This window comes from Pan troglodytes, chromosome 10 (genome assembly GCF_028858775.2).
Source record: "Pan troglodytes isolate AG18354 chromosome 10, NHGRI_mPanTro3-v2.0_pri, whole genome shotgun sequence".
Taxonomy (NCBI): domain Eukaryota; kingdom Metazoa; phylum Chordata; class Mammalia; order Primates; family Hominidae; genus Pan; species Pan troglodytes.
In genome coordinates, this window is record NC_072408.2 from 101,084,246 (window position 1) to 101,105,462 (window position 21,217).

Genomic DNA, 21,217 nt, shown 5'->3' on the forward strand with positions numbered 1-21,217 from the left:
TTCTGTGATTAATCTTTTCCCAGATATGTTTGGGGGATGGATCACTGCTATATTTATGTCCCATAATAAAGATGTGAGACCACTGAGAAGGGAAACACATTAGAAGTCACCCTTTATAGTATTCATGCCATATGAGGCTCTGTACAGCCTATATAAATTCTTCTTGATCTATCATAATAAATAATTGGATAAAAGACAATGAAAAAGAACTTCAGACTGGAAGGCAACAACAAAAATGTGTTCATGTCCCACTGGCACCAGTTAATAGCTCTGTGGCCTTAGGTAAATCACTTGAGTTTCCTGAGCCTCTCTTAGTCCATCTGTATGATAACTGGGGTTAATAATAAGTTTTATTTATTTTTTAGACAGAGTCTCACTTTGTTACCCAGGCAGGAGTACAGTGGCACGATCTTGGCTTACAGCAACCTCCGCTTCCCAGTTTTAAGCAATTCTCATGCCTCAGTCACCCAAGTAGCTGGGATTACAGGTGCGCACCACCACACCTGGCTAGTTTTTTCTATTTTTAGTAGAGACGGAGTTTCATTGTGTTGGGCTGGCTGGTCCCAAACTCCTGGCCTCAAGTGATCTGCCTGCCTCGGCCTCCCAAAGTGCTGGCATTACAGGTGTGAGCCACCGCGCCCAGCCAATAGTAAGTTTTAAGTCAGGAATAACAACTAGGCTGGGAGAGACAACTCAAGCCTTAATGCCAGCACTTTGGGAAGCCAAAGCAGGAGGATCACTTGAGCCTCTAGAAGTCTGGGCAACATAGTAAGACCCTGTCTCAAAAAAAAATAAGGAACAACAACTCAACTCACGAGTGTTCCCACCTTTCCTGTTAGTTGAGAAGAGCAAATGCTAACATTCTTCATCATTCATGACATAGCTCCTGAGAGCCTACGCCGTGATGGGGACAGACAGAGAATAAAACAGACAAAAACATCTGCCTTTATGGAGGTTCCCTAAAGAGACACAGCGTGAAGAATATAAATAAAAATTGTGTTACTTGGTGGCAGTTGCTATGGAGAAAAAAAGCACCAGTGCGGGGGGGTGGGGGAGTGGGAACAGGAGCATGTAGGGGGGCCATGCTGCAGGTTTTGCAATGGTGGGCAGAAAAGGCCTGCTTGTGAAAGTGGCATCTGTATAAGGAGGAGTGGGAACAAGCCATGGGCTATCTGGGGTAGAACGTTCTAGGCAGAGGGAGCAGAGGGAGCAGAGGTCCTGAGGCAGGAGGCTGCCTGGCATGTTTGAAGAGCAGCAAGGAGGCCAGTGTGACTGGAGTGGAGGGAGCAGAGCAGAGGCTTCTGAGGTTAGAGAGTTCATGGAGACAACAGGAGATGATTAGGACCTTGTGGACCATGGCAAGGGCTTGGCTTGTGGGCTGCAGAAGGCATGGGAGAGTTTTGAGGAGGGCGCCATGAGCTGACTTATTCAGATGACGTCATGAATTTAGTCAGGACAGCCTACCAAGAGGCACTCCCAACATCCCATTTCAGAGATGAGGAAAAAGAGGACTGGATGTGCATACCTAATTCAGGGTTCCATAGCTGAGAAACAGAGCAGGTGGCAGAGCTGGTATGGAGAGCTTCAGCTATCCGGGTCCAAATCCATCCTCCAGCTACTGTGCTCAAATGCCTCCACGGGGGCAGCATGGGTCCAAGGATGGAAACACGCCTTAATACTTGTATGTACATCAGTGAAATAATTAAGCTTCATGTAGAGTTTTTCCCTTGACAAGTTTCACAAAATATAACCCAAAAAATGCTAAAACTGGAAAAATCCCTCAGGGATGATCTGATCAGCACTGCCAATCTGGTTTTTGCCACAGAATGTTTTATTCAAAATAGGATGCCAGGTACAGTGGCTCACACCTGTAATCCCAGCAGTTTGAGAGGCTGAGGTGGGAGGATCGCTTGAGTTCAGGAGTTCGAGACCAGACTGGGCAACATAGTGAGACCCCGTCTCTACAAAAAATTTAAAAATTAGCCAGGTGTGGTGGTGTGTACCGTAGCCCCAGCTACTTGGGAGGCTGAGGTGGGAGGATCACTTGAGCCCATGATGAGTTCAAGGCTACAGTGGGCTATGATCACACCACTGCACTCCAACCTGGGCAACAGAGCAAGACTTTGTCTCTAAAACAAAAACAAAATAAGCCTGCCTGTAAAAATGATAAAAATTGAGTTTCTCCCTTAGAATAAAGGGCAGGGGCTTCTTGCCTACAGGTTACTGCCTCTTTATTGCCCTCACTCCTGCAACTTAAAACCCCCAGAGCAAAGAGGGCCAAAATTAAGACTCTGAGGGTCTAGTCCAGCATGTGTCAACTGACATTTCAGGAAACTGAGGCACAGTGAATATTCTGGATTTGCCCAAGGACATGTAGCTAATCTGCCACAGAAATGAGAGTTGAACTCAGATATCCTACCCAGCTCACTGCTTCTTTTTGTATTGTGAAGCCATTTTAGGGGGGAAATTATGTAAATAAATACAGTCCCCAACTCGATTGGGTCTAATGACATTCTTTGTCCCATCAGGTCAAGCTGGGAAACCTGGAGCTCTACGTCGAGCAGGAGTCAGTTCCTTCCACGTGGTATTTTCTGATTGTGCTCCCTGTCTTGCTAGTGATTGTCATTTTTGGTAAGTGCCCTGTTTAATTTTGTCAGAGAAATTATTCCCTGGGGCCTCTCGCCGGGCAGGCAGACTTTCAGCTTTCAGGGGCTGTTTGCTTCAATTAAGTATAAATGGGTGAAAGCCCAAATCAAAACTTTGAGAAACGAATAATAGGTACACGCTGAGGGCTTTCTAAACATTTCTTTTGGCCAGGCGTGGTGGCTGATGCCTATAATCCCAGCACTTTGGGAGACTGAGGCGGGCGGATCACCTTGAGGTCAGGAGTTCAAGACCAGCCTGGCCAACATGGCAAAACCCCATCTCTACTAAAAATACAAAAATTAGCCGGGCGTGATGGCAGGTGCCTGTAATCCCAGCTACTCAAGAGACTGAGGTAGGAAGAATTGCTTGAACCCGGGAGGCGGAGGTTGCAGTGAGCCGAGATCACACCACTGCACTCCAGCCTGGGTGACAGAGCAAGACTCCATCTCAAAAACAAACAAACAAAAAACAAAAAATTTTTTTTTAAGGATGCTTCATTAATAGAAGGCTGGATTACACAGATGGTATCTTGGGATTTGAGGGATATAATCTACTTTGCTTCTCCATTCCTTCGAATTGTGGTGACAAATGTTCATTTATGTAATTCCCCAAGAACTTCTCTGGGATTTTGGGCTCCCAGGACTTGGTTATTTCATCTTGACCACCCCCCACCACCCATCACCCCAGCCTCATTTCAGTCTTGATTTTCTGGGCAGAACCACACTTTAGAAGTGTGGTCATGCCTGGGCACAGTGGCACACGCCTGTAGTTCCAACACTTTGGGAGGCCGAGGAGGGAGGACTGCATAAGTCCAGGAGTTTGAGGTTACAGTGAGTTATGATCGTGCCACTGCATGCCAGCCTGGACAGCAGAATGAGGCCCTGTGTCTAAAAAGTAAATGATTTTTTTTTAATAGAAGTGTGATCTATGTCATCTCTTAAAGTGGTCCCGGGCTCATCCACACACAGTGAGCCCATGGTGGTTGCTCATTGGCTAAATCTGGTCCACCGATATATTTTGTTTTGCTGTGTAGCATTTTCTAAAACTATTAAGTAGCTTATAACATTTAAAAATTAGTGATTCACATTTGGAAACATCTCTTGAAAATGTGAAAAATTTGGATCATTGGATCCCAAATTTCCATAGCATCAGTTTATTAGAGCTGAGTAGCAGCTACGCCCTTGAGAGAGGGAATGTGCTCCCTAGGTTTTGACCACAGTCGCCACCACTCCATATTGTCTCCACCTAGGCCATTTAACTCATCTATGTACCTGATATCTGTAGCCATTTCGTTTGTGACTCTGGTTCTGAGCTGCTTGTCATTTGAAGTCTATTTTCTCTCATCCTTCTTTGAAAAAGGAACTCTTATCCACCAACAAATAGCACTTTGGCTGGGCCCGGTGGCTCATGCCTGTAATCCCAGCACTTTGGGAGGCTGAGGCGGGTGGATCACGAGGTCAGGAGATCGAGACCATCCTGACCACCATGGTGAAACACCGTCTCTACTAAAAATACAAAAATTAGCTGGGTGTGGTGGCACGTGCCTGTAATCCCAGCTACTCAGGAGGCTGAGGCAGGAAAATCATTTGAACCCGGGAGCTGGAGGTTGCAGTGAGCCAAGATCGTGCCACTGCCCTCCAGCCTGGCCACAGAACAAGACTCTGTCTCAGGAAAAAAAAAAAAAAAAAAAAAAAAGCACTTTGTATTTCCTGATTTAACATAGGTATTGACTTTCTGAAATTTGATGGCTAGTACAGGCAGTTGCCAGTGTCTCCTTCTATACACTCATTTATTCACTCATTCATCCCTGCATCTATTTACCTTATGTTCATTGAGCACCTGTTATGTTGCTGATAACTGTGCAAGTCTCTGGAGCTAGAAAAAAATGAGCCTTTGCGTGCATGAGCCAGTGTTGCTCAAACTGAGGCCTGAGGAACAGTGGTCCCAAGTGACTGTCCTGGAAAAAGGGGTTCCATGGTCAAGTAAGTTTGGGAATCACTACATCATACTCCACCCTTTCTTAGACATGCACAATGCATGTTATTAAGACTGTTGACTTTATGAAGTAGTCCAGTGAAGAGCCATATTTGTTTCCTACAGCATTATTGGTAGCAGAGCCCGTCTATTATGTAATTTCTTTTTTTTTTTTTTTTTTTTTTTTTGAGAAAGGGTCTCACTTTTTTGCCCAGGCTGAGTGCAGTGGCACGATCACGGCTCACTGCAGCCTTGACCTCCTGGGCTCAAGTGGTCCTCCCACCTCGGCCTCCCAAGTAGCTGGGACTCCAGGCATGCACCATCACACCCATCTAATTTTCTAATTTTGTAGAGACAGAAAAATATCTTTCTCTGTTGCCCAGGCTGATCTCAAACCCCTAGCCTCAAGCCATGCTCCCACCTCAGCCTCTCAAAGAGCTGGAATTACAGACGTGAGCCCCCGCACCTGGCTGTAATTTCTATAAGTGAGGAGAAGCTTCCTAGAATAACAGTGGTTGATTGTTGAATACCTATACTTTTTTAAATAATACATTCTTAATGCTTTTTGTGAGTTACTTCTTATAATCCTCCCAGCATCACAGTGAGATAGGCACTCTTACAGAGAAGGCAGCCAGGCACAGACATGCTGAGGAACTTAACCCAGGTCACATAGCTAGTAAATGGCAGAGCAAGAACATGAACCCAAGCACCAAATTGGGTTGGTTTATGGCCTCTGCAGCACAGTTAGAAGCAATATGGAGGTATGGGAGTTCCTTGTGGCTCGCTCATCATGTCACCCCATTAGCTCTATGCAGGTTTGGCCCATGTAGCCAACTGTGGATCTGCGGTTCCTTTCTACATTTGCAGCACAACTTTATTTCTCCAGGGATGCTTACAAACATTCAAAAAGAATGGAACAATGCAAGTGGCTGCAGCTGTGGGGAAGAAACTTGGCTTGTTTCATTACGTTTCAGCCAACTGGGATCTTTGGTTACAAGTGAAGGTTATTTGATTTAGCTTTCACTTGTAAAATGAGTAAGGTTTTGGTTTTTTTCTGCTGCATTTTGGCATCTTCCTCTTCAGAGTGACCCCTCACTGGGAAATTTTCTTATAAGATCCAGCTTTTTAATGCTATTTTCTAGTTTCATTCTAGCTCCTGCTCTCTGTCCCTATCTGTTTTGTTTTTGTTTTTGTTTTTAAGAACTGTAAAGGTTGCTATTTGTTTTCATTTTTGGTTTTTGAGTTACCATGTCCCTCTGATGCAGCATCTCTGTCTCTTAGCGGCCGTGGGGGTGACCAGGCACAAATCGAAGGAGCTGAGTCGCAAACAGAGTCAACAACTAGAATTGCTGGAAAGCGAGCTCCGGAAAGAGATACGTGATGGTAGGCTCCAAAATTGTGTTTGTAGAAAAACAAGCCTTTTATATTTATACTTTTATTTTTTTACCCTTACATAGAGATGGCCACAGTAATGAGAACTGTTTGTATAATAGAAGGCAACGGAAGGGCAGGGCCTGGGCCTGGCTTTGTGTTTTATTTCAGCTCTTCTCTGCAGCCAACCAAGTCATTATCTATTGTTTCTTCTTTAATGAAAACCAAGGTCATACTCTGTGTTAGACAAAACAGCAGAAGATCTTATCCATTGTTTGTTGAGTTAAAATATTGCTCTTGGGATTCTGTTTTGCAGGCTTTGCTGAGCTGCAGATGGATAAATTGGATGTGGTTGATAGTTTTGGAACTGTTCCCTTCCTTGACTACAAACATTTTGCTCTGAGAACTTTCTTCCCTGAGGTAAAAGAGCATTGATCATATTCCGAAGGTTGAGTCTTGAATAATAATGAAGGTGCTTGTTGCTGTTGTCAAAACGAGTGTTTGCTTCCAAGGCAGCTATAATGTGCTTGGTACAAAAATAATGGCTTAAGTTTGAGCAGAGCAGGGAGGAGGGTAATTATTAATTGCATTGATTAGGGTATAAAACAGTGATGGGTCACTGGTGATTATTCTTTGCCCAGTAACAAAAACCTAGGAGGGACAGAAGCTCAGAGTGATGATTTTTGCTTTCTTTTACTCTCAATGTAGAACTGAATGTGTAGCTGGGAAGTGAGCTAGTTTATTTAAAAATCAATAAATTGTGAGCTAGCCAATTTGTTGTGTTTATCTGCATGACTTACATTGCAGCGACTAGATTATTCACTATTACTTCTCAATTGGAAAGGAAAAATACTACTGGTCAAAAGGGAGGAAAGTAGACATGGATGGAATTGGAGTTGAAAACAGGCATTTTTAGCCATGTAGAGTTCTTATGGTTCTCTTCGGTAGTTTTTCTTTAGCTGGTCAGTTTGTATTGTCCTCATTTAGTAGACGTAGATGCACGAACTGATTAATTCATTTGTTCTAGGGCTGTGAGGAGTCGTCTACTTAACCTTTTGGGTTGCTGGTCTTACCTATGTTCTCACGCCTCCATTTTCTCACCCACTCACTCAGCCTTCTCCATTTACCCTCCCAAGTCTTTGGTGAGGTACACTCATCCTGCGTATCATCACTGCCATGTCCGGATACCCCAGCTCCGCCATATTGCCCTTCTTTTTTGCGGTCTGATGACCACATAGAGGCCCAACCTCTTAAACACATCAATACCAATGATCACATTTCAATCTAGACTTCTAAGCAACGGCTGAAATCTCTCCAGGCCAAAGGAGAGTTTGTATCACCTTACCAGAAGCTTCTCCGGAACAATTGGCCAGAAGCCTAGAGTTCAGAAACCCAGACACATGCAGTAAGCAATTTCCAGTTTCTCTATAATTTAGAAGAGGACACCATGATATGTAATGCGGGGTCTGGAGGTTGGAATGCCTCCATAAAACACCTGCCATATTTTTTGGTCCAAGCCTTAGTGTTATAAATCAAGAAGGCTGTAAATAAGACTTCAGCTTTTTGTGCTGGTGAAGTTTGTTTCCTTTAACTTATTCTCCAAGAGTACCGAGGCACCGAGATCTACCATTTGCCACCTCATCCATTTCTATGGCAGAACACCGCCTGGGGAGAGGAATTCGATTCCCCGAATCAGGATGACTGTGCGGGGCTTCTGCAAAGGTTGCATCACGAGTCCTATTTCCGAGCTATCTGAGATCCCCATTAAGAATTTAAAAGCAATAAAATAACAGAGATTTTTGACTATCAACATGAATGCTGTGTGGGCTTTTACAGTTAATGATTGCCCTTGAGTGCTGAATAGAGTAATCTGTGGCCTGAAAAAAGAAATGTTCTTATCTTCTAAATTTGGTAATCAAGAACAAGATAGAGTAATGAATGTAAAGGAACACTGTTGCAAGTTGAATGTTTCCAAAAAAAAAAAAAAAGATCCCAGGAACAATGCTACCTTATTTTAGGAGAAGAGAGATAGTTGCAAAGGAGGCAAACTGATTTAACTCGGTGTTGTGTATAATCTTGAAAAACAACTGGGAAAGTCATAAAAATTGAAGTCAGAAGTTGTTTAAAGGAGAGAACCCAGGAAAAAACATGCATAAATTTGTCAGAACCCTTTCAAGAAGACCTAAGTCAAAACTGATTTTATAATAATTAAGAAAAGATAGAACAGGGAAACATATCGTAAGAAGACAATGCCACTTAAATGCATTCCAGGCTGCAGATAAGTCCTGGTATTAATTAGGCTCTTTATGGATTGATCAGAAGCCAAATCCTCTAGGCCTGGAGGTTGGGGGCTGTGGGGGAAGGATTTGGGTGTTCAGCACCTGCAAAAAAGCAACAGGCAAAATCCAGAGGAGATTGTAGGTTCTCAAAGGAGGCCAGGGTTCTTTGCTCTGCCTGTCGGTTTTGGCTTTTAAAGCCTTGCTTTTTATTTTATTGACTCCTCTTTGCTTTGCATAAAGTAGGAGAAGAAATAAGGGTAGGCAGAGGATCTAAGCTGAAGAAAAGGGAAATTTGAATGAAAGGAGGAAGCAGCCTTAAAACTCAGAGAGCCACGGGTCCAGGCGCGGTGGCTCAAGCCTGTAATCCCAGCACTTTGGGAGGCCGAGGCGGGTGGATCACTTGAGGTCAGGAGTTAGGGACCAGCCTGGCCAACATGGTGAAACCCCGTCTGTACTAAAAATACACAATTAGCCAGGCATGGTGGTGTGCACCTGTAATCCCAGCTACTCGGGAGGCTGAGGCAGAGAATTGCTTGAACCCGAGATCAAGACCATCCTGGCTAACACAGTGAAACCCCGTCTCTACTAAAAATACAAAAAAATTAGCCAGGCATGGTGGCGGGCGCCTGTAGTCCCAGCTACTCGGGAGGCTGAGGCAGGAGAATGGTGTGAACCTGGGAGGCGGAGCTTGCAGTGAGCCGAGATAGCGCCACACTGCACTCCAGCCTGGGCGACAGAGCGAGACTCTGTCTCAAAAAAATAAATAAATAAAAAATTGCTTGAACCCGGGAGGCGGAGCTTGCAGTGAGCCGAGATCACGCCACTGCACTCCAGCCTGGGCGACAGAGGGAGATTCCGTCTCAAAAAAAAAAAAAAAAGAATTGCTTGAACCCGGGAGGCAGAGGTTGCCGTGAGCCGAGATCGCGCCACTGCACTCCTGCCCGGGCGACAGAGCAAGACTCCGTCTCAAAAAAACAAAACAAACAAAAAAACACACAGAGAGAACCAGGGCGGCACTTCCGTATTTACGATTAAGAATCAACCTGTTTCTCCTGTCTATTTACATGAAGTTGGTTCAGCAGAAAAATATTAAGAACCAGAAAATGCAAACCTAGGGTCTGGGGGTTTTTTTGGTTTGTTTTTTGGGGGCTTTTTTTGCTTTTTACTAGGGGAGGATATGGCCAAAATAGTTTCAGGTCTTTTGCTTGGGCTTGCAGATTTGAAACTATGAAGCAAAATTCTCTACAGAAGAAATTTACTTCACAAGATATAAAATTAGCTCAAAGTTTCTATTATTATCAAAAAAGAAGAAAAACCTGAATGTTTTGAGTTTAGAGTCTCATTCTGTGGACTTAAAGTATTGCTTAACCTACTTTTAAAGTTTAACCATTGATTTTTAATAAGATTGATGATACACTACAAACCCTTTTTATATTCCAGAGCTACCTAGCATTTAGAAACCAGTGGGGTGATAGCATTGTGGTCTAGTTTGCTATAAATTAGGAATAAAACCAGTAATGATAACTGACACAGGGCACTTACTCTGCACCCATTTTATTTTCACACTAAACCTCTGAGGTGGGAACCATTATTGTCCCCATTTCAGAGATGAGGCAAGTCAGACACAGAGAGGTTAGGTAACACATCCCACGTCATGTGACCAGTATGTGATTAAAACCAGGACTGGAACCCAAGTAGTTTGGTCCAGATTCTATGCTTTTAACTACCCCCTGTCTTTCAATATCATTGTGTATTGAAACAGTAGATGCTACTTAGGTAAGACTTGTAAAACTTAGCAACGTAATTTAGTCTTTATCTTTAGAAGGTAAATTGCTTGAAGAGGGGGTCTGATATTTGCATAATCTTCATCAATGACCCCTTCTTTAACTCTTAAATCACTTCTTCTAAAACGTGGGATGATACCTTCATCTACCAAACCTGGAACTGATGCCATCATAATTATTATTCTTAGAGGCTTTCGGAATTCAGTGGCGTTTCTTGAAAGCTGAATAATTATTTATTATGTATTAGAGAATACGCAGCCACCATAAACCCAGGGGCGCTTCAGATTAGCAAATAGTGTCTCTACTTTATTAAAACGGACTTGGGTATTATAACAAAAATACACTCTTCATTTCCTTTGGATGTTATGAATAATAAAAGTGTCTCCTTCCTCTCAGTCAGGTGGCTTCACCCACATCTTCACTGAAGATATGCATGTAAGTCTCTACGTTTTCATTTTTAGCCCAGTGACTGCCTGATGTTCATAGTGTTATCATCATCATTATCATCTCCATTATTATTACTTTGAATTTTTATTGTGGGTTTTTTTTGGATCATGAATTCAATATTGAATAATTCATTGTCTTGGAAAACCCATTGTGGATCTACTTTCTAACTTTAAACTTATATATGATTTTGTATTATACTACATATTTTTTTCTTTTTATCAGAACAGAGACGCCAACGACAAGAATGAAAGTCTCACAGCTTTGGATGCCCTAATCTGTAATAAAAGCTTTCTTGTTACTGTCATCCACACCCTTGAAAAGCAGAAGAACTTTTCTGTGAAGGACAGGTATTAGTCCATTCTTTGATGTTTTAAAAGCCTTTAAGAAAAAATCAGGCCGGGCATGGTGGCTCATGGCTGTAATCCCAGCATTTTGGGAGGCCAAGGCAGGCAGTCACTTGAGGCCAGGAGTTCAAGACCAGCCTGACCAACACAGCAAAACCTTGTCTCTACAAAAAAAAAAAAAAAAGAGAGAGAGAGAAATCAAACCTGAGTCCCATATTTTCTTTCCAAACCACTTTCTGAACTTGGTATCCTGAGAACATGCACTTTTCCAAAGGCTATTTGATTGGGAGTTTATGCAGCCTTATCTCCATTTTAGATCACACCACCCCAACACAATTTTTTGTTGTTGTTGTTGGAGTCTCACTCTGTGGCCCAGGCTGAAGTGTGTGATCATAGGCCACTGCAGCCTCATCCTCCTGGGCTCAAGCTACCCTCCTGCCTCAGCCTCCCCAAGTAGCTGGAACTACAGGTGCATGCCACCACACCCAGCTCATGTTTTGTTGTTGTTGTAGTAGAGATGGGGTCTTGCTATATTGCCCAGGCTGGTCTCAAACTCCTGACCTCACACGATACCCCCTTCCACAAGGATTACAAGCATAAGCCACTGTGCCTAGCCCTTTTTAAAAAAAACTGAGACAGGGTTTCACTATGTTGCTTAGGCTGGATTCAAACCCTGGGCTCAAGCGATCCTGCTGCTTCAGCCTCCTGCCCCCAGCTCCCAACACAGAGTCTATTTTGAAGACACACACACAACCCTCCCACTCCCAAGTAACCCTGAAAAACTCCAACACCCCAAAAAAACCCACATAAATTCTTTCTTTTTTTTTCTTAAGACGGAGTCTCGGTCTGTTGCCCAGGCTGGAGTGCAGTGGCACGATCTAGGCTTGCTGCAACCTCCACCTCCCGGGTTCAAGCAATTCTCCTGCCTCAGCTTCCCCAGTAGCTGGGACCACAGGAGCATGCCACCACGCCTGGCTAATTTTTGTATTTTTAGTAGAGACAGGGTTTCACCACATTGGCCAGGCTGGTCTCAAACTCCTGACCTCAGGTGATCTGCCTGCTTTAGACTCCTAAAGTGCTGGGATTATAGGCGTGAACCACCATGCCCGGCCCATAAATTCTTAATAAAAAAAGCAGAAGTGTTAATTTTTATTTTTAAAACATCCCGAAACTTTGGAAGACTCACTTCTTGTTACCACTCTAGTTTAAAGGCTGAAAACACAGAAAATGTTCTAGAGATAGAAGTGGTTAGAATCTAAACATTTAAAAAAAAAAAAAAAAAAAAAAAAAAAAGCTCCCAACCCAACAGGCCAGCTCCCTGCCCTGCCAGTGAGCTTCCATGGAAACTCCCATGAGTGTCCAGCTAGGCCTGCAGCCAATGGTTCACCCACCTCTCTTTTTCAACAGGTGTCTGTTTGCCTCCTTCCTAACCATTGCACTGCAAACCAAGCTGGTCTACCTGACCAGCATCCTAGAGGTGCTGACCAGGGACTTGATGGAACAGTGTAGTAACATGCAGCCGAAACTCATGCTGAGACGCACGGAGTCCGTCGTCGAAAAACTCCTCACAAACTGGATGTCCGTCTGCCTTTCTGGATTTCTGCGGGTAAGTGTCACATCCCTCAGCAGTGTCAGAGGTAAGACAATAGGCAGTTATTTTTAGCGGACTCTGATGCCTTTGCCAGGATAAATCCTGAATGTTCGATGGTGTCAGCACTTAACCATGTTTCGTCTTGGTCCTGACCCAGAACAGAGGGAAAGTAAACATTGTTTTTGCTGCAACTGGCCTATGCAAATGTAATTCATTTAGAATTTCCTCAGGTGAGACTTTTCAGGTGAGTTTACCTTCTCACGTCAATTCACACCCAGAGCCCAGTCAGCCCATTTAAGAAAATGTACTGAGAAAAGGGAATATTTCAAACACCAAAGAGAACAAACTGTTTCAGGCCCTCTGAAGCATTGTAGAAATACCCATTGCCTACCAATATGCTATAAGCTAATTGCAGTCAATTCCTACCAGTCATTCCACATTAAAGCAGCTTTCCAAAGAGCTGCCTCCCCCTGGAGTTTGCTTTGTTGGAGTTACTGTGTGCATGTGGTTGTCACTAATTGAACTTTAAAATCTTTTCAAATGCAAACTTTCTATAGATTCCAGTGGTGAAGAGGGTGGGCCCTAAAGTCTGCTACTTGATCTGAATCTAGACTTCACCACTTACTTGGTTTTATAAACTAGAGAATTGGAAGAAGATTTTAGGACTATTCTGAAGTACAGATGAGAAAACATATGCAATTGCTTAGCCCTAAGGAAGCCTCCATAAATGTTGGTCATTACGATTATAAAATATTAATGTGAAAATAAGGGTGTCCTGTTGAACTCGATCTTCACCCAGCCCTCTGAGGCCCCTGGTACAGAAGATTCTTATCCTTTAATTTTACCAGCCATCCAGATTCCAGCAAAACTGCATAATTGTGTATTTGTAGCTAGTTCCGAAATCTAATTAAACTTTGAATAAGATACACTGCTATGCCACAGGTTTTAACAGTGCTACTTAAGTTTAGATCCAACAGCAGTGCTTTAAATAGACTGTGCTTAGTTTAATGTTTAATGCAATCTTACAAGTAGATGCACAACAATTTTTTTTTTATTTCTCACCAACCCCTTCCTCTCCCTAAGGCAATACCCATTTATTAAGATTAATGAAATCTGCCTTCTTTTCTGTTTACTTGGTATAAATCATCCGAGGCTTTGGGGAGATGTTGAGCCAGTTATTTCTGGGACGAATATTTTTTTGTTTCCCACTGTCTTTGCTTTAGCCACAACAGCTGCTAGATGGAGGCACCAGGACTCTCACCCAGTTCCCTGGTCTTGGTCTTCAAAGGCCAACTCCTGACCCACCACAGTCTCACTGGATCAGAAGCTCCGGAAGTGGAGCCCAGTAATCCATGATTTTCACAAGCCCCTGGGATAGTAGAGAGAGCACCACACTAGGGGTCTTGGTTAGAAGCAGCAGGTCTGGGCTCTGGAACCATCTCAGCCCCGGTCAGCTGTGTGTCCCTGGGCATGGCTTTTTCCATCTGGGCATCTGTTTTCAATCTACCAAATGACAGGCGTGTGTGGGCGTTGCCTTTAAATCCCTTTCCAGCTCTTTCTACTGGATCTTGTGATTCTTACCTCTGAGCTTTCAAGGGCTGCTCTTGGGCATTAGAGGGGTGAGATGTTCAGAAAATCTGGGCTGCGAGCCCAAACAGCCTCCTTGAGCAAAGCATTCTGGGTCAAGATTTCACAGTGCTGATTCAAGAGCGTCTCGAGCACTCTGAGTGGTGAGGGGGCGGCTCGGCTCGCCAGGAGGAAGTGGCATCCAGCCAGTCGGCGATACTTTCACTTTCAGTGGAATAATTCCCGCTGGTGCAGGGGTCTGATGTCCCTCCACCAGGTGCTCAAGGGGGTCTGGGACACCGACAGCCCTAGTCCTCCTGTCCTACCCCACAGACGTTTAGTGGGTGACAGTAGCTCCGTGACCGCCAGGTAACTTTCCCTTCCAAGACACCAAGGGTTTGTGGGTAAAATAATAATGCCATTTATTGAATGTGCCAGACAGCATGCTAAGAGCTTTACCTATCTTTTCTCATTTCATCCCCTTAAGGGTCCTGTGAGCTAAGTGTCTTCATGACCATTTTGTATATGGGGGAACTGGAACACAGAAGAGCTGTGACTCTCCCCAGATCTCACTGCTACTGTGGGACAGCACCAGGGTCCGAGAGCTCTTAGCCACCGCCCTGTGCCCTGAAAAGATGGAATCTGCCCTGGTCTGTTAAAGTGTCGAAGCCTGGCCCCTGGGGGAGGGGAATCACATACGCAGCGGCTGTGGCTCGCCTAAAAGTTGTGTTTAGTGGTGACAAAGAAACCTCATGGCCCTGTGATTCCCCAAATCAGCCACACATCAGAATCCTCCTCCCCCACCGCCTCCCCGCCCCCAGCCCCGGGAAGGTAATGAAAACTACAGATACCCAGGCCTCATTCTTCAGAGAGATGGCAGCTCTGTAGGTCTAGAGTGGAGCTCAGGCATCTGAATGCTTAACAAGAGCCCGCAAGGGATTCTGGTGATTAGCCAGGGTTAGACCCAGGAGCATGGGCAGAGTGTAGGGCCAGATGTTACTTAGCTCAGTCTAGCTACCCTCCAGAAAGTTCTGGAGAATTCCTGACCACAGGCCTCCTGAGTCAAGACCTGTCCCTTCACACAGCCCCCGAGAGCCCACCTGGCCCCCTGACTCCAACCCCTGCGGGAGTACACAGCCCCTATCCAAGGGTTCTCAGCCTCCCTTCTGATCTGTGCTGGAGGAAAAGAGGTTCTAGTTTTGTGGTCAGGGCATTACTTGGGGTGGGGGAGGTGGGCGGTGGAGGGAAAGAGAAGAGAAGGGTGAGGTTGTAAACCACTAAATAAAGGAAGTTTCTCATGAGAATTAAATGTCATGCACTAGTCCTGCTGCCCTCCCTACCTTGGAAATTTCTGAACTTCCACTTCTGCCCTGCACTGAAGAGGAGACTCAAGGAGGTATCACAGCAGGGACAGAAGCTGCAGGGTGGCAGGAGGTGGCAAGAGGAAGCCCGGGGACTGGGGAGGGCAGATATTCCTGCAGCAAGTATAAAGGAAGGGACAGGGTTGGGGTGGGATGCTGAGAGACTTAAGATGTCTTAGGTAACTTGCCTGCGCAAGGGAAAGCAGGTGAGACCCAGTGGAATCCTCCTTTCCCAGCTGGACGTATCGCTTGTCAAGCTTGACTCTTAACTGGCGCTTCGAGCCCCAGCCACGTGGCTGGCCTTTCATCATCACTAAGGCACTTTGACTTCGTAGCCACGGTTCTTCCTCCACCACAGAGGCCTAATGTCCATTGATTACGGAAGGTTCGTTATTTAGCAAATACTCTACAGCTGACCCAGGGCTAAGTACCTTGGGAGGATGCCGTGGAAACAGAACACACCGCCTCCCACTTGAGGTGCTCAGAGTCCCTTGGAATGCAGACATCCGTGTCTGCGAATGTGAGCCATTTCCATCGCAGCAGGGGAGGCAGCCCCACCCCCAGCCAGGAAAAATGCATGTGGCTTAAATTTGTAGAAAGAGCCAATCGGGATGGGCCGAGTGTTTGGAGAAAAACCTTAGAGGAAATGGAATTGGCTCTGGTTCAGGGAAGACGATGGAGTCCCTCTGGCCCAGCACCGGAAAACATGTCCAGGTGGGACTGTGCAGTGTGTGTCCGGGAACTGCCCGGGCCGGGCCTGGCCTGGCCCATGGGGAGGAGATAAGGCTGCAAACTGTTGAACGGCAGGCCGCTTCCTTCGAGAAGTGCTGTTAACACCAAAAAACATTGTATTTGGCAAATGTATAAAATGTTCTTACATTTATCCTTGTTACTAAGGATACTTGTGCATTTTTTTAAATGTCGTTTATTTCTGGCTTGCTAAAGGGTGATTAAATACGAATGTAAACAAAGGTACACTCTCCACATCTAACTGTTCCTAGGCATTAACCCACTGATGAGCATTAGTCTGCCATATGTAAGTTTAAACATAAAATAACAAGGGATACTGTGGGTACTGCACGTTGCTGTGAATGTGCACGCGTGCGCGTGTGCAGATGTGCATTCGCGATGGAGAGAGGAGGCGGTTTTCTGAGTTTTGCATCCAATCCCAAGTGGAGCAACGTGTGTTTTCTTGGGCGTTTCATGTTGAGTGTTAGAAAACCCTGTCTCCTGCCTTACTGCTGTAAACAGAAACTTTAATTCTTTGGAAAGTACAGTGGATTCCACAGAAAGCTAACTGTCACTTTTGTGTCTTTTCCAAGGAGACTGTTGGAGAGCCCTTCTATTTGCTGGTGACGACTCTGAACCAGAAAATTAACAAGGGTCCCGTGGATGTAATCACTTGCAAAGCCCTGTACACACTTAATGAAGACTGGCTGTTGTGGCAGGTTCCGGAATTCAGTACTGTGGTATGTTTTCAATAAAGCTCCCAGCCAGACTCCCAAATAAATCTGGCGGGGAATTAGAGGGTGGGGTGGGTCATTTACAATGAAACGGTATCATCTCTACTGCGGGAGGCCCTGTGTGTTTAGTTAATTAAAAACAGTAGTTGATAAAACTGTTAACACGTGTTCACATAATAGATTTTAATTACTGAGATTGGGGGAGAAAATATTGTAATGATGCCTGGGGTACTCATCAATTTCCAAAGATTTTAATATCAGGATTGCTTATAGCTTTCAGTGTCGTCAAAGGAAATGCAAAGTACTCCCTATTCAGCACTTATAATTGCAATCAGAATTTCTCAAATGGCTCTGCTCTGGGAAGACAATGTGTGAAGATATATTTCAACCAAATTGAGGCCGTCTTATTTTAGAATGATAACACAAGACAAATTCCACCGTGTTCCCCATGCAACGTGACGCCCTTTATTTTCATGGATTAGTTACAAATGTTTGGTGTCATGCACTTAATGTACTGTGATCTCATAGATATTTTTAGAGGAACGCTGTAAATCACTACAGGAAGATGATTGCCTAGCTGCTGGAGGGTTTCACCCGCTTGAGAACTTCTTTCTAATTCATCCCCACCGCACCCACCCCATGCCCTTCCTAAAGAAAGAAAGAAAGCCCAGTTTGGGGCACATTTGGGAATTTCAGAGAGGTAGCCAAGCAGGGAAGGTAACTTTAGAATTAGGAATTTTCTATGCTTTTCTGTTAGTAGAGACTTGGAGAAGAGATTGCTGTGTTTTGGTTTGATCTTTAGCTTTATGAAGATTCTGGGCTTCTTCACAATCTCGTTAGTGGAGGAGGAAAAGATTACAGTGGGGTTTGGGAATTGCTCATTAAGAGAGCTGAGTCTCCTGTGGCTTTGCTCTGGATGGTGGGGACTGCAGTGTCATCTGGGAAGAATTCATTCCCTAATTGGAGAAGGCACCACTTTGCCGTGGAGCGTGTTATGGTTATGTCCTCTAGTGGGAGAATAGTCTGTAGGTCAGCTGTTTCAAGTTTTCTGCCACTGCCAGATGCGGCTCACCCCTCCATCAAAGATGGCACCATGCACAGCTGCCATCCGAGAGCGGGAAGCTGAGCTGAAAGTCAACACTTCTCAGCGTTCTGAATTGTGTCAATACACCCATCCACATCTGAGAGGCCGGAGAGTGGGCTACATTGGTTCTCAAACTTGAGCATCTAGTAGAATCGCCCAGAAAGCTCACTAAACACCAGTCGCTAGGCAGCATGCTGGAGTTTCTGATGCAGTAAATCCAGGCTGTGGCCTGAGAATTCACTTCTCTAACCAGCTTCCTGATGCTGCGGGTGCTGCTTAACAACTGTTGGTAGAGTGGTTAACAGCATGGACTCTGGGGCCAGACATTTTGGAATCCTGCCTCTGCCACTGGTTAGCTGTGTAATGCTGGGCAAGTTTCTAAACCTCTCTATGCCTCATTCTCCTCACATGTGAAATGGAAATGATGGTCATGGTTCCTACCCATCTCATGAGGTGTTTTGAGGATTAAGAGTCAGTATTATAAAAAGCACTTAGAACATTGCTGGGCATGTGAGTGCTACCTAAAACTTTATTCCATTTGATCCAGATCTCATTGAACCCTTGTTTAAAATGCAGGTCCAAATATACCAGTGCCCGGGCTTTCCCTCGGGACTGACTGAATCAGAATCTCTGGGGAGGGAGCCCAGGCTTGGATGTATTTTGTAAACCTTCCAGATATCTCTGATGTGTGTTCAGCCTGGACACCACTGGGTATCTTGGAGAACAAGAGACAAACTTTGCACAGGGCCTGTTGACTCACCTTTCGCTGATCCTGGGCTTGTCATTCCTAACCTAGAAGATGTTCATGCCTTTACTTTAAGACATTTTAGAAGCCCCAAAGGTCTCCAAAGAGAAATATTTGCAAATGATTATAGTCGGGAATCCTCCAGCATTTCAGTCATGAGACAACACCGGACCCAAACAGGAAAGACAGGAAAGGAGAAGATGGGTTGGAATCAGGAAGAAGTCAGATGTCTGAGGCAACTTTTGAGGTTTTGAAGCCTTTTTAATGCTTTACATCTGAACGTGTTTTCTCCCTTTCATTTTGAAACATTATTTATTTCACAGTCAATTAAGACCATGTGTTTCTGATTTGTTAACACTCAACTCATCATCATAATGTTACTTGATGCTGAAGAAATTCATGTCGACTCTTGAAATTTTTTTTTCTTTATAGCCCCTGGGGAAAAGGGTAATGGAAAATCATGATTTCAGAAATCCACATAAATCTTCCTTTTCAAATTCAGATTTGCCGGTACATAAGATTTGAGCCTTGAAAAGGAATGGGCCACTTGTTTTTAGGGGCCTTGCCTTTAAAAATGATTGTTAGTGCCTCTTATGGGGCCTGGCCCAGCCCCCCTTTCATGGTTGGCGGTTGTACGAGAAGCTGCAGAGAAGGCACATGATCCGTTCTATGCTTGTGTGACAAACTGTTAGCAGAAGGTCAATATAAAAAATTTAAGTTTTTCATTTCCTTTCAGGCATTTCCCCCAGCCTGAACCACCATATTTCTAATTTTCTTTCTTCCTCCCTTCCCTCCTCCCCCTCTTTTTCACTTCCCCCACCTACCCCTCCCAAGCATGTACACCCAGCCATTTTAGGACTTGATTTCCCAAATTTGCCTGAGGTGGTTTATGTAATTGAAAACCAAGGTGCGGTGAACAAACTGATTCTGTGTGTCCTTGTGTGCTGGGGAGGCGGGAGGTTGGGGGCAGATTCTTTCAAGGAAAGGAAAGTCGGAAATCAAGAGCATCCTCACGAACCACTTGAAATGACAGAACCTAGTGCCAAGGCAGGGACACGTTTGGAAAAAAGGCCCCCAAACTCGTGTTCAGCTAAATGCTCAGAAGCACAGCACCTCATATAGCAATCTAAAAGTTAGCTTTCACACCTCTCAGATGAGGATGTGTTCTCCCTGAGGTGTGGGGGATTTTCTAGAACATAAAGGCATCTCGCCAATTTCTTATACATGAAATCATGACACTAACAAACAGGCCCTGGGAAGTAATGTTCTCTTCTTGCATATTGAGAAGAAAATTCCTCTGTCTTGCCAAAAATCCAAGCAAAGTCCCCTAGAGCCATACTTCCTCCAGGACCATAAGAAACCATCCTTCTCTATCAAGCATTCCAGGCTGGTGTTTAATGAGGCACCAGTGAGACAGAATGCCCTGATATCTGCATCCTCCCTAATGTCAGCACCAGGGGTAGGGCTGTGCACACACAGGACTTTAGTCTTTTCTTAATATCTAGGAATTCAGATCGGACAGCTGGAAGAGAATAAGACCTTTTTTTTTCTTTAAGGAATACCACTCTGTAGTGCAGGCTGGAGTGCAGTGGCGCAGTCTTGGCTCACTGCAACCTCCGCCTCTGGGGTTCAAGCGATTCTCCTGCCTCAGCCTCCCAAATACCTGGGATTATAGGCACCTGCCATCATGCCAGGCTAATGCTTGTATTTTTAGTAGAAACGGGTTTTCGCCATGTTGGCTAGCCTGGTCTTGAACTCCTGGCCTCAAGTGATCCACCTGCCTTGTCCTCCCGAAGTGCTGGGATTACAGGTGTGAGCAACTGTATCCGGCCGAGAATAAGACCTATTGCTCTGCTGGTTTTTTTTCCCCTTTGCAAAATTTTGAACATGTTTGATTTTGTTGATGGAGTATCTCAGACTCACTCAGCTTGCGTTTTGTCGAGTGGAACTTTGGAGGAGTTAGTGAAAGTTTGAGGATTTCACATGGGAGAAGGGACATTTGCTTCACTTTCAGGAAGAGATGAGAAAAACCAATAACTCGTAGCAAGCATGCTGAATTAGCAAGAGAAGGTTGACTTGTAATCAAAGTTAAGTGTGAAATGGTTTTTTGAACTCTTAAACTCAGAAAACGAGCTTGCCAATCTGCTGTATCTGAGAGATAGCATCTTGGCACCCTGGAAAACTGTTCCGACAAAAATATTATTGCCTTCATTCTCCTATCTATAAGACAGTTTTCAAGATTATTAGAAATTCTTGAAAAAGCACAAGTACATGCCTGCAGAAATATTAATGCCTCCAATTTGATTTATTGAAGGTTTATGCCAGCCTACCCCAGTCTGTCTCTTTCTCTAGCAGTTACCATTTTGGGACAATTACGTTTAATAAAATATCTCATATACAACAGAGCCCTAGGTGTCTCCACCAGGAGTTTCTTACTAGTATACTTCCTTTAACAGTGCTCTGCCCACCAGTGCTGGCTGCTTCTGTTCCATTTAGTTTGTCCTTGCAGAAGATCCATTAGCCCCGTAATTAAACAACCCGCTGTCCCGATTAAGTCATTCT

The 21,217-nt window shown here is 44.5% G+C and overlaps 1 protein-coding gene across 5 annotated transcripts in view; it reads left to right on the top strand.

Annotated features, from left to right (window-relative positions):
- PLXNC1 (plexin C1) overlaps nt 1-21,217 on the top strand; it is a 158,591-nt gene that overhangs the window by 99,624 nt on the left and 37,750 nt on the right. For all 5 annotated transcript variants that reach the window (XM_509270.8, XM_009426007.5, XM_054664607.2 and 2 more), the window contains exons 15-21: nt 2,529-2,631; nt 5,902-6,003; nt 6,308-6,411; nt 10,451-10,489; nt 10,724-10,848; nt 12,253-12,451; nt 16,686-16,832. In XM_509270.8, coding sequence (XP_509270.2) covers nt 2,529-2,631; nt 5,902-6,003; nt 6,308-6,411; nt 10,451-10,489; nt 10,724-10,848; nt 12,253-12,451; nt 16,686-16,832 — 819 coding nt within the window. The remainder of the gene's footprint in view (nt 1-2,528; nt 2,632-5,901; nt 6,004-6,307; nt 6,412-10,450; nt 10,490-10,723; nt 10,849-12,252; nt 12,452-16,685; nt 16,833-21,217) is intronic.